Raw genomic sequence first — 12,666 nt, forward strand, 5'->3', positions numbered from 1 at the left:
ACATTTCCCAGCCTGACGCAGGGTTTCGGGTTCTACCAAAGGTCAGCTGAAGTTAGCTAATTAAGAAAAACAGCATAAACCAGTTTTTCCACAACTGGGGTCAGCTAACTCCATAGTTTCAGAAAGATATATAATAGACATTTCAGTGCGACTTAGCACTGAGCGCAGCTTTGAACAGAGTGCTAGAGTTGGGTGATTAAGGGAGTTGAATTTGAGCAGAGTGCTGGAGTTGGGTGATTAAGGGAGTTGAATTTGAACAGAGTGCTGGAGCTGGGTGATTAAGGGAGTTGAATTTGAGCAGAGTGCTGGAGTTGGGTGATTAAGGGAGTTGAATTTGAACAGAGTGCCGGAGTTGGATGATTAAGGGAGTTGAATTTGAACAGAGTGCCGGAGTTGGATGATTAAGGGAATTGAATTTGAACAGAGTGCCGGAGTTGGATGATTAAGGGAGTTGAATTTGAACAGAGTGCCGGAGTTGTGTGATTAAGGGAGTTGAATTTGAACAGAGTGCCGGAGTTGGATGATTAAGGGAGTTGAATTTGAACAGAGTGCCGGAGTTGGGTGATTAAGGGAGTTGAATTTGAACAGAGTGCCGGAGTTGGGTGATTAAGGGAGTCGAATTTGAACAGAGAGCTGGAATTGGGTGATTAAGGGAGTTGAATTTGAACAGAGTGCTGGAGTTGGGTGGTTAAGGGAACTGAATTTGAACAGAGTGCCGGAGTTGGGTGGTTAAGGGAGCTGAATTTGAACAGAGTGCCGGAGTTGTGTGATTAAGGGAGTTGAATTTGAACAGAGTGCTGGAGTTGGGTGGTTAAGGGAGCTGAATTTGAACAGAGTGCTGGAGTTGGGTGATTAAGGGAGTTGAATTTGAACAGAGTGCCGGAGCGGTGTGGTTAAGGAGTTGAATTTAAACAGAGTGCCAGAGTTGGCTGACTAAGTGAGTTGGTTGAGAAAGGGAAGCAGGTATTCTTTTGCTTTTGCCTTTTCTAACTTTTTCACCGTCAGAATTGGTTCTTGCTCTACTCCAGTCATAGAAGCTAAGTGGTGTGTACCTGGTAAGTGGTTAATGTGTATTCTATTCAAGGTTTAAAAAGAATACAAACTGGTGGTAAAGTTAATAAAATTTATAAAAAAGACGAAATAATTAATTGAATAAAGTAATTCAAGTAGTTAATAAAGGCACATTAAGGAAGCGGGGCAGGCTATGTGTTATGGCTGCAGCATGTGGGAACTCCTGGATGCCAGTGTTATCCAGGGAAAACAGATCTGCAGTGTTTAAGGCTCAAAAAGCTTTGGCTCAGAGTTACTGAGCTGGAGGCTGAGCTGTAGCCACTGTGACACATCGGAGGTGGGAGGTGGGGGAAGGCACCTGGATATTTTGTACCAGAAGGCAGTCACACTGCTTAGGGCAGGGACTTCTGATTTGGTCAATGGTCAGGGATAGGAGCGTGTGACTGCAAGTAAGGCAGATAAGTGGATCCAGGAGGGCAGGAGTTCAGGATCCCAAGCCTTTGTTTTTGTCCAACAGGTTTGAGGTTCTTTCAGCTTGTTTGGATGAGAGTGAGGGCTACAGGGTGGATGAGCTGGCTGGCCATGGCACTGTGATACAGAAAGCCAGTCAAGTGGGGGTAAGTGAAAAGAAATGTAGTGTTAGTGCAAGACAGCATAGTGAGGGGGATTGACACTCTCCTCTGCAGCAAAGAGCGAGAATCCAGAAGGCTGCGTTGCCTGTCTGGTGCCAGGGTTTGGGACATCTGCTCAGAGCTAAAGAACTTGCAGTGGTGGGGAGAGGATCCAGTTGTCGTGATCCATGTAGGTACTAAAGGCATGGGTAAAACTAGGAAAGAGGTTCTGCATTGTCAGTATGAGGAGCTAGGCACCAAATTAAGAAGCAGAACCTCAAAAGTAATAATCTCTGAATTGTTTCCTGAGCCAAATGCAATTTGGCATTGGGCAAATAAGATTAGAGAAATGAATGTGTGGCTGAAAGATTGGTATGGGAGAAGTGGCTTCTAGTGCATGGGGCACTGGCACAAGTATTGGGGAAAGTGGGATCTGTACCATTGAGACAGTCTATACCTGAACTGTGCTGAGACTAGTGTTCCAGCGAGCCTCATAACTAGGGAATTGGAGAGGGTTTTAGCTAAACAGTGGGGGCAAGGGATCACATTTTGGAAGATGTTGTAAATCAAAGAATAGAGACAACGCAAGAGAGAAAGGTATTAAAATATGATAAAAGCAAAATAATGCAGATGCTGGAAATCTGAAACAAAAACAAAAATAGCTGGAAAAACTCAGCAGGACTGACAGCATCTGCGGAAAGGAACACAGTTGACACCTTGAGTCTGTATGACTTTTCAACAGAACTAAGGAAATAGAGAAATGAGGTGAAATATAAGCTGGTGGAGGGGGGTGGGACAGGTAGAGCTGGATAGAGGGCCAGTGATAGGTGGAGGCAAAGAAGAGATTGCCAAAGATGTCATAGACAAAAGGACAAAGGGGTGTTGACGGTGGTGATATTATCTAAGGAGTATGCTAATGGGGACATTAAGGGTAGCAAGCAGGACAAGCAAGTGGCAGATAGCCCTAGTAGGGGTGGGGTGGTGGAAAGGGATTGAAATGGGCTAAAAGGTGGAGATAAAACAATAGATTGAAATAAATTTTAAAAATAGGTGGGAAAAGTCTTTCCGTAAGCATGACCCAGACCTCCTTGTCGCTTGCCATTTCAACACTCCACTCTGCTCTCTTGCCCACGAGTCTGCCCTTGGCCTGCTGCAATGTTCCAGGGAAGCTCAACGCAAACCGGAGGAACAGCACTTCATTTTCCAACTAGGCACTTTATAGCCTTCCGGACTTAGTATTGAGTTTAGCAACTTCAGATCATGAACTCTCTCCTCCATCTCCATCCCCTTTCCAATCCCCCTTTTTCCAATAATTTATAATTTAAAAAATATATATTTTTCTTTTCCCACCTTCAACACCCCTTTGTCCTTTTGTCTATGACATCTTTGGCAATTTCTTCTTTGCCTCCACCTATCACTGGCCCTCTATCCAGCTCTACCTGTCCCACCCCCCTCTATCAGCTTATATTTCACCTCATTTCTCTATTTCCTTAGTTCTGATGAAGAGTCATATGGACTCGAAACGTCAACTGTGTTCCTCTCCGCAGATGCTGTCAGACCTGCTGAGCTTTTCCAGTTATTTTTGTTTTTGTATTAATACAGGAATTGATAAACATTGATTGTGACAGGAAGGGATAGAGTACAAAGCTAAGAGTACATCAGTAGGTAAGGCTAGAGGTTACAGGAATAATAAAAGGACAAAACTAAAGGCTCTGTATCTGAATGCATGTAGCATTTGTAACAAAACAAATGAACTGAGAATGCAAATAGAAATAAATAAGCGTGATCTGATAGCCATTACAGAGACATTGTGGCAGGATGATATAGATTTGGATCTGAATGTTGAAGAATACATGACATTTTAGGAAGGACAAGAAGCTAGGAAAGGGTGGAGGGGTGGCTCTATTAATTAATGATGGCATTGACACAATAGAGAAGGAAGACCTAAGTTCAGGAAACCAGGATGTGGGAACAGTTTGGGTAGGGATGAGAAATAATAAAGGCAAAAAGTCACTTGTGGGAGTGTTGTACAGGCCTCCTAACAGTAACCACATGGTAGGGCAGAGTATAGGAAGGAATAATGGAAGTTTGTCATCAATCATGGGGGATTTTAATCTAAATATTGACATTGCAGCAAGGCCTGGACAATATCCAGACTTGGGTTGACAAGTGGCAAGTGACATTCACATGAAACAAGTGCCAGGCAATGACCATCTCCAACAAGAGAGAATTTAGCCATTTCCCTTTGACATTAGCATTACCAATCACACTACCATTGCTGAAACCTCAACTATCAACATCCTGGGGGTTACCATTGACCAAAAAGTGAACTAGATTAGCCATATAAATACTGTGACTACAAGAGCAGGTCAGAGGCTAGGAATCCTGTGTCGAGTAACTCACTTCCTGACTCCCCAAAGCCTGTCCACAATCTACAAGGAACAAGTCAGGAGTGTGATAGAATACACTCCACTTGCCTGGATGACTCCAGCTCCAAAAACATTCAAGAAGTTTGACACAATCAAGGAAAATGCAGCCTGCTTGATTGACACCACATCCACAAACATTCGCTCCCTCCTCCAACAGCACACAGTGACCGCAGTGTGTACCATCTAGAAGATGCACTGCAGGAACTCATGAAGTCCCCTTAGACAGCACCTTCCAAACCCACCACCACTACTGCCTATAAGATCAAGGGCAGCAGACACATGGGAACACTGCCTGGAAGTTCCCTCCAAGTCACTCACCATCCTGGCTTGGAAATATATCACCGTTCATTCATTGTCAGTGGGTCAAAATCCTGGAACTCCCTCCCTAACAGCACTGTGAGTGCACCTACATCACATGGAGTGCAGCAGTTCAAGAAGGCAGCTCACCACCACCTTCTCAAGGGCAATTAGGGATGGACAACAAATGCCTAGCCAGCAATGCCCACATCCCATGAATGAATAAAAAAAAAGACTGGATAAATCAGATGGTAAAAGGTAGCCTGGATAAGGAGTTCATTGTGTTTTAGGGATAATTTCTTAGAACAGCACGTTCTGGAGCCAACCAGAGAACAGGCTATACAAGACCTGGGCCAGAATCGTCACAGATTTGCTCTAAGTGTGGGAGCAGGTAGGAAAATGAATGCTTTACCCATTGGCTGCAATGGTGGCTTTTCACGCAGTATCATCCCAATCCCACTTCATTAATCATGCATTCCCAGGAAACACACCATTTTGATGGTGGGCGGGCTCTCATTTGCCTGCTATAACATCACCTCGCTGCTTCCTCATGCCAGGTGCCATATTTAAAATGCAGCCACGTGCACACCTCTCCGTGTTTCCAGTCCAGGACAGTAGCCCAGAAGACATGGCTCCAAAGGGCAAAAAGACTGCTACGCCCTGATTCAGTGATGCATCCCTGGAACGCCTTTTGGACGCCATGGAGGCCCATTGTGATGTCATCTACCCCTGCTCTAGCCGCAGGAGGCCCAACAATCTTACCACTCTGGCTTGATAGGCAATGACAGTGATACTAAGTGCCAATGCTGCACAAAAGAGGTTGGCCATCCAATGCAGAAAGAGGGTGAATGATCTCATCTGTGCTGCCAGCGTAAGGCAGTCATTCTTATCACTCATGCACTCAAGCCCATCACACATTCACTGGCATCTCACTTACTGGCATCTCACTCACTGCCAGCTCAAGGGACATCACCACTCATTCTCTCATACACACCCTCACATCTCCATCTGGCCTCATCTCCTGTGGAGACTGCCTCCTCAGCCCTTACAATCTTGAGGCTGCTTGCAAAGATCAACATGTGCCCCCACACACATCCTTACTTCCCTAGTACAGCCCTAGCCCTGCAGCTGTTGAAAAGCCATGCTCACCTTACGGCTGGACTGGTAGGTAGAGACCTGTCTGTGAGCCCCCTTAAAAGTGATGTGGTGCTGCCTGCGAAGCCTGGCACTGATAACCGTAAGCTCAAAGCAAGGTAGGCAAACAAACCTTGAAGTCCCGAGCGAAGTGCAGTCGCCAAGTCCCCATCACTTATGTACAGTTGTGAAACACGTCAGTGTGCAATCACCTGGTGTGCTCAGATGACCAATGTAGGGGGATGGTTCCAGCAAGCTGGGTTTACATAGATGTATTACCATGAAGTTCCCAACATTCGAAGGCGGAAAACGCGGTCTGCCATTGATGGGCAGAGCAGACAATTGCAAATTGGTTACACGACGTCGTGGGACCAATTTTTTGCCTTCTCACCACATTGTCCGCTCATGCTGCCAAATACGCCCGCCGCCGACGGGTCAGGATTAATTAATGATCTCATAGTGAAGGCGTCCTAGGTAGCAGCAATCATAATATGATTGAATTTTACATTCAGTTTGAGGGAGGGAAGAGTAGATCCAAGGCTAGTATTTTAAACTTAAATGGGAGCAAGTATGAGGGCATGAAAGCAGAACTAGCGAAAGTGAACTGGCAGAGGAGGTTAAAGGATAAGTCATTAGAGATTCAGTGGCAGACCTTTAAAAGGGATATTTCAGAATACTCGGAATAGATACAATCCAATGAGAAAGAAAAATTCCAAGGGCAGAATTTTCAGGTAGGCATGCACAGGCAGACCTGACATGCCAACACATAAAATGACGCGCGATAAAGTCGGGCGTGTATCCTGACATTATCGTGCATCATCGCGATATTTCATTTGGCGGGCGCACACAGGAGTCAGCTACATGCCCGACAGAATGTAAACAGCCTATTAAGGTGATTAAGAAATTAATTGAAATCTGCCAATCTAACCTGAAGGTTGGCGGGCCACTGCATCTCTATTGACCTATCCTTTAACCTCATCTGCCAGTTCACTTTTGCTTGTTCTGCTTTCATGCCCTCATAATTGCTCCAGTTTAAGTAGCCTTGGACCAACTCTCCCCTCCCTTAAACTGAATGTAAAATTCAATCATGTTATGATTGCTGCTCCCTAGGGTTTCCTCACTATGAGATCATTAATTAATCCTAACCCGTCGGCGGCGGGTGTGTTTGGCGGCGCGAGCAGACAACGTGGTGAGAAGGCAAAAAATTGGTTCCACAACGTCATGTAACCGGTTTGCAATAACTACTATTCGACGTGAGAGATTCTAGTGTATCCCTATTCCTCAGTGCAACAGGTTAATTTTTGTTTGAAGCTGCTGCACTAATAGCTTGTTGGCATTATTTTTGCATTTAGAAGTCAGCTTGGATTAATTATCATGCTTACTCTTGAACCAGAAGACCCTAGTTCAATGGTGCACAACCTAGGCTAGTGAAAAGCCCAAGCGGCCTTCGCATTTTTCAGGAAAACTCATCCACGAGTGGGATGAGGTTTCCTGAAACTTTTATTTAATTTTTCATAAATATAAAAACATGTCCCCACCCTGTGACACAGTCACATGAGGGGACATGTTTAAATAAATTTTCAAATCATTTCTTTAATTATTTTAATATACATTCAATCTTCCTGAGGCAGCTCTGTGCCTCAGGGAGACTGAAGCTCACTTTTGCGCACATGCACATTCCTGACTCTCACTCCTCCCCCTGCTCACACAGGTAGTGCTGAGCACTACTGGCCTTGAATTACACTGGGCGGGCCTTAATTGGCCCGCCCACATAAAATGGCAGTGCGGAGCTGATCACAGGCGGTGATCAGCTCCACGCCCACACCTGCCCACTCTTGCCGCCCGCCATAGGAAAAATCCTGCCCCAAGGAATGGACCCACCATCTATGGTTAACTGAAAAAGTTAAAGATAATATCAAACTTAAAGGAAAAGCATATAATTGCGCAAGGCTGGGTGGTAAGTCAGAAGATTGGACAGAATATAAAGAACAGAAAGAATGACAAAAAGATTAATAAGGAGGGAAAAATTAGAACACAAGAGAAGGCTAGCTTGAAATATAAAGACAGATAGTAAGATTTTCTATAGATACTTAAAGAAAAGTTAACAAATTGAGCATTGGATGAGGTTTCCTAAAAAAATCCAAAGGCCGCTTGGCCTTTTCACCTGCCCACCAACCATAAAGTTGGACGGGCAGCGAAAAATTTGATTCCATTATTACTTTAATGGCCTTAGTAGGCCTTTTAATTGTTGGCAGTCATGCTGCCGACTCCCGCGCATGCCTGCCGACCAAAATATCAAGTCAGTGTGTGATGATGTTGGGACGCTCGCCCAATGTCATTGCGCATGATTTTACGCTCGTTCTGGTTGTGCACGCACTTGCCTGACAAGCTAAAAATTTTGGCCTAAGATTCAGAGGGATCTGGGTGTCCTCATGCATGAATTGCAAAAGGCTTATATGCAGGTACAGCAATTAATTAGAAAAGCTATTGTGAGGGGGATTGAATACAAAAGTAGGGAATATAAAAGGAGGGTATGCTTCAATTGTACAACACACTGGTAAGACCACATCTGGAGTACTGTGTACAGTATTGGTCTGCTTATTTAAGGAAGGATATAAATGCATTAGCAGTTCAGAAGGTTTACTAGGCTAATACCAGGAATGGGCGGATTGTGTTATGAGAAAAGATCGGACAAGTTAGGCTTGTGTCCACTGGAGTTTAGAAGAGTAAGAAGCAACTTCATTGAAAACTTTTAAGATCCTTAGGTGTCTTGACAGGGCGGATATGGAAAGAATGTTTCCTCTTGTGGGAGAATCTAGAACTAGGGGTCACTGTTTAAAAATAAGGGGTCGCCCATTTAAGACAGATACGAGGAGAACTATTTCCTCTCAGAAGGTGGTGAGTCTTTGGAGATCACTTTTTTGAAAGGCAGCGGAAGCAGAGTCTTTGAATATTTTTAAGACAAAGGCAAATAATCCTTGATAAACAAGGGTTTGAAAGGTTATCAGGTGTAGGCAGGAATGTGGGGTTAAGGTTACAATCAGATCAGCCATGATATTATTGAATGGTGGAGCAGGCTCGAGGGGCCAAGTGGCCTACTCCTGCTCCGAATTCACATGTTTATATCTTTGTAAAAGTTGGAGGTTGAATGCGGCATTGTTGCAGAATCCTAAAGTCCTCAAAATTCTCACATCAGAAGGTTAAGCCTACTTAATGAAGACCCAGTGGACTTCAGTGTATAACTAGAGTTCAAAGCAGGCATTATTTACATTACTCACCATTTAAAAAAATTTAAATAAATATTGACAGTTTGGAAGAATATTGTAATTATCACCTTGAATTTCTTGTACTAAAATATTTGTTTCCACTTAGCTGCAAATAAAATTAGTATCTACCTCAATTTTAAGCCAAGCTATTTATTAGCTTTCTGTACTAATCTCAATAAAATGCTATTAAAAATTAAAGAATATTGGCTTGTTAACTGTCATGTTCTACTTAAACTGTTTGTGTGCAGAATCAGAATTAAACAATTATAATATCCTTTCCCCTTTATAATTTCATATATTCAACAGTTTCGTAGAAAATATTAAGACATGAAATTTATGAAACTGTCTGTTTTCTGTTGTTCACTAAATATGATAATAACTCAAGGCATAATGCCTGTTTGTCCCCAAGGCCACACAATTAGAATCCAAGGTGCTGCTGATTTCAGTGTGATGGGAGTCTGGAGGAGCTATGAATGGTACAGGGTCCACTTCTGGTGACTGTCTGTAAACATGCTGAACTCATGAACTTATAATCATCCAAATGTCAATCAGATCATGCTGGTAGCTAGAATTGCAGGTGCAAAAAGCCTATGGAAGGCTGCTGACTGCTGTAAGGATTTTTTCCAATGAAGGAAGAAGAGGGAAAGACAGTGCAAGAAGCAGCAGTAAGTTCATTATTCATTTATATGGGTCCATCTATTCAGTGTCCATTTCAATGAGTATTTTAAAACTGGATTACTGTTAAGAAACTTTGGTAATATCTTCGGGATAGTACCTCTCAAATATGACCCTAAAGAGCCTTTTACATTATGTATGTATGGCTTAATAAATTGTGGTACTTCAGCTACAAATCTGATTATGTAGAGAATACTTTGGTGCAAGGAATGTCCTTCCACCACCTGATGGTACATTCAACCCACATCAGCCCCTTCTTCATGCTTGGCAACTTCCTCCTTGTGAGGTGACAGCTCTCAACATCCTTCAGCATCATAATGGCAACCTGTTATATTGTCTACAAAGAGGTATCTCTGTGCTGATGCAAAGAAAATACTTGTCTTAATTTAACATACACTATATGTAAACTGATGTGAATATCATGATGAAATTTTGCAAAATCTTCACCAAACATGATTGTGCTTAACTCATGAAAAGCAAATAATTATGGTCCCAATACTTTAAAGGAGCTGCATTTAAGTTACTACAATTCATGTAATGCATGATTGATGAAAATAACCAAGTCTCTAACACATGGAATAACAAAACAGGGCTTGATAAAGTGTCACACTGCTCAGAGGCAGAGTATCTCTCAGAAATTAAGGCATTTTCATCATTTGTTCATATTAATATCTTAACAATTCTTTAATCTTGGCGTACATTGCAGATCTGTTTGCACTTTTAATGTCTGTGGTGATTAAGTGTGACTTATTCACTTATCTAACAATCATTTTGCTTATTATGTTGATGTTTTTCCAATGGTAGACACTTCTTAGGTAGATATAATAAAAAAGGAAATATTGAAAAAACTCAGCAAGTCTGGCAGCATCTGTGGAGAGAGGAACAGAGTTAATGTTTTGAAATGCTAACTCTGTTTCTCTCTCCACAGATGATGCCAGACTTGCTGAGTTTTTCCAGCATTTCATGTTTTTATTTTAAATTTCCAGCATCTGCAGCATCTTATTTTTTATCTCAGATATAAATGTTCATCCTGAAATTACTTGGCATGATTATTAAAAACTATTGAAGAAAATATTAGCTATTGCTGCATCTCTTGTCTTAAAGCCGTTCTCCACAGTTTCCTGTTTGTGCAGAATGGGGGTAAAAGGGAACGTACACCATATGGCTGATATCCTTTCAACAACTGAAGTACAAGATTGGAAAATACAATTGGATGCTGATTTTATATCATAATTCTCCATTGGTGCAGTTTGTACTGGATGATACAGTGGAAAATGCTGGGTAGATTTTTCCATATGATTGGTAGATAATACACTCAATTTGTTTGGTGCATATTTTTCAAACAAAATGGAAGGTATGTTTTGACTGTAAATATAGTCCTTAAAACCACCTTTAGCAGCATTTTCACTTTGCAGAACACAACATCATATACAATGGGTCACGTGATATTTAAATGTCAACAGGTGTCTATGTTTGAGGAATTAAGTATTATCATTAAATCTCAACTAGTGAAAAGAAAAGCAGCATTTTTATACAAAAGAAGTAGACTGGAAGAATCAATATTTACATTGCTGCCTTTATGCAATTAGATATATTCAGTGTTCAATGACAATTTCTTATGATCTTAACAGTATTTTTAGCAGAAAGCTCATATTCATGGTAAGGTCATGGTACACTGAAACCATTCTCTGATCCTTTATCTTTTTGTTGCTTTTATTCAGACTATGAGTAAAATGTACACCAATAAGCCTAAGGAATCTGTTACGGTGAGAGATGGAACACCTCTGTTTTAGAATGGTTATGTCAAAAGAATAACCTGATCCAATTGAAATGTTTCGATCTGCACAGTGTTTTGAAAATTTTAAACTCACAGTAAACTAGATAAATGAATAAATTGTTCACAGTGCTTTCCTTGAAGCTGAGGTCTGGCCAAAAAATTCACCCTGTTAAAAATATTCATTTGTGACTTCACTTAACACATTTTACAATAATCAATTTCCTTCATAGAAGGAACCTGTAACTAAAGAGAGATCAATAGAAATAAAAATAAAAAGTACTTTGTAGTTATAATAAAGATTATGTTATGACATGTCCACCATAGTAAATTGCCAATGCATCTACACTGATGACTTTGATATTCTTAGTTATCAATAATACTGGTTAAGATTTCTTATGACAGGCAGTTCTGAACCTCCATTCATCCAGATTTCCTGTATTATCCTATCTCGACGTTCTATCCGCTCAGCTATTTCTGCTGCTTCGGTACTGTTGGATCCTAATGTCCCATAAAGTTTTGTTAATCCTTCAAAGGAAAAGTCTGAGGAACTTTCTTCATCATCATCACTACTTTCATCTTCATCATCATTGTTGCTACCCTCATTGCCATCCTTATCCTGACAATTGTCCACTTTCCTATCATCAGAGTTCCTGTTGCAAATTTTTTGTAGATCTGGTCTGCAGGACACTCGAATCACTAATGCACACAGCGTGAAGATCAAGCCAATGCAGACACTGGATACAAACAATAAAGCAACCATTTCTGGGTTACCTGTAACAACACAAAAACATTGTGCTTACATATGATGCAAACATCCTTTTTAAAACTCAATTTGTTTAAAAATAACACAAAATTGTTCTTCAAAGATATGGAGATATTGTTCAATATAATGAAATGGTTCCAATTATAATTTATGAAAGCTGTTCATTTAATTCAGAAGCCTATACAGTGAAAGTAGACATTCAAAACAACTTTGGGGAGCACAGTATTGGAGTACTACATTAGTGTCAGGCACACCTCAGGAAGGATAGATTGGAGGGAGTGCAGAGTAGATTCACCAGAATTATCCCAGAGTTTAAAGTATTAAATTATAAAGACAGGTTCCTTAGACTAGGCTTACATTCCCTGGACTACAGAAGATTCATAAGCGATTTAATTGAGGTGATTAAGATGATTGCAGGATTTGATAGGGCAGATAGAGAGAGAAACTATTTCCTCCCATTGGGGGAGACCAGAACAAGGGACATAACCTTAAAATTAGAGCTAAGCCATCCGAGGGGATGTAAGGAAGAGCTTCTTGACTCAAAGGTTAGTGGAAGTTTGGAACTCGCTGAAAAAGTTGTTGAGGCTAGGTCAGTTTGAGAACTTCAGAACTGGAATTGATAGATTTTGTTATATTAAGGGTATTAAGACATGGAACCAAGGTGAATAAATAAAAAAGTTTTGATAGAGTTAAATAAGAGGGG

The 12,666-nt window shown here is 41.3% G+C and overlaps 1 protein-coding gene across 6 annotated transcripts in view; it reads right to left on the minus strand.

The window, feature by feature from the left end:
- Positions 1-10,932: 10,932 nt before the first annotated feature.
- eva1c (eva-1 homolog C (C. elegans)) overlaps positions 10,933-12,666 on the minus strand; it is a 142,379-nt gene continuing 140,645 nt past the window's right edge. For all 6 annotated transcript variants that reach the window (XM_041211773.1, XM_041211778.1, XM_041211777.1 and 3 more), the window contains one exon: positions 10,933-11,971. In XM_041211773.1, coding sequence (XP_041067707.1) covers positions 11,571-11,971 — 401 coding nt within the window. In that variant the 3' untranslated portion in view covers positions 10,933-11,570. The remainder of the gene's footprint in view (positions 11,972-12,666) is intronic.

This window comes from Carcharodon carcharias, chromosome 18 (assembly GCF_017639515.1).
Source record: "Carcharodon carcharias isolate sCarCar2 chromosome 18, sCarCar2.pri, whole genome shotgun sequence".
NCBI lineage: Eukaryota > Metazoa > Chordata > Chondrichthyes > Lamniformes > Lamnidae > Carcharodon > Carcharodon carcharias.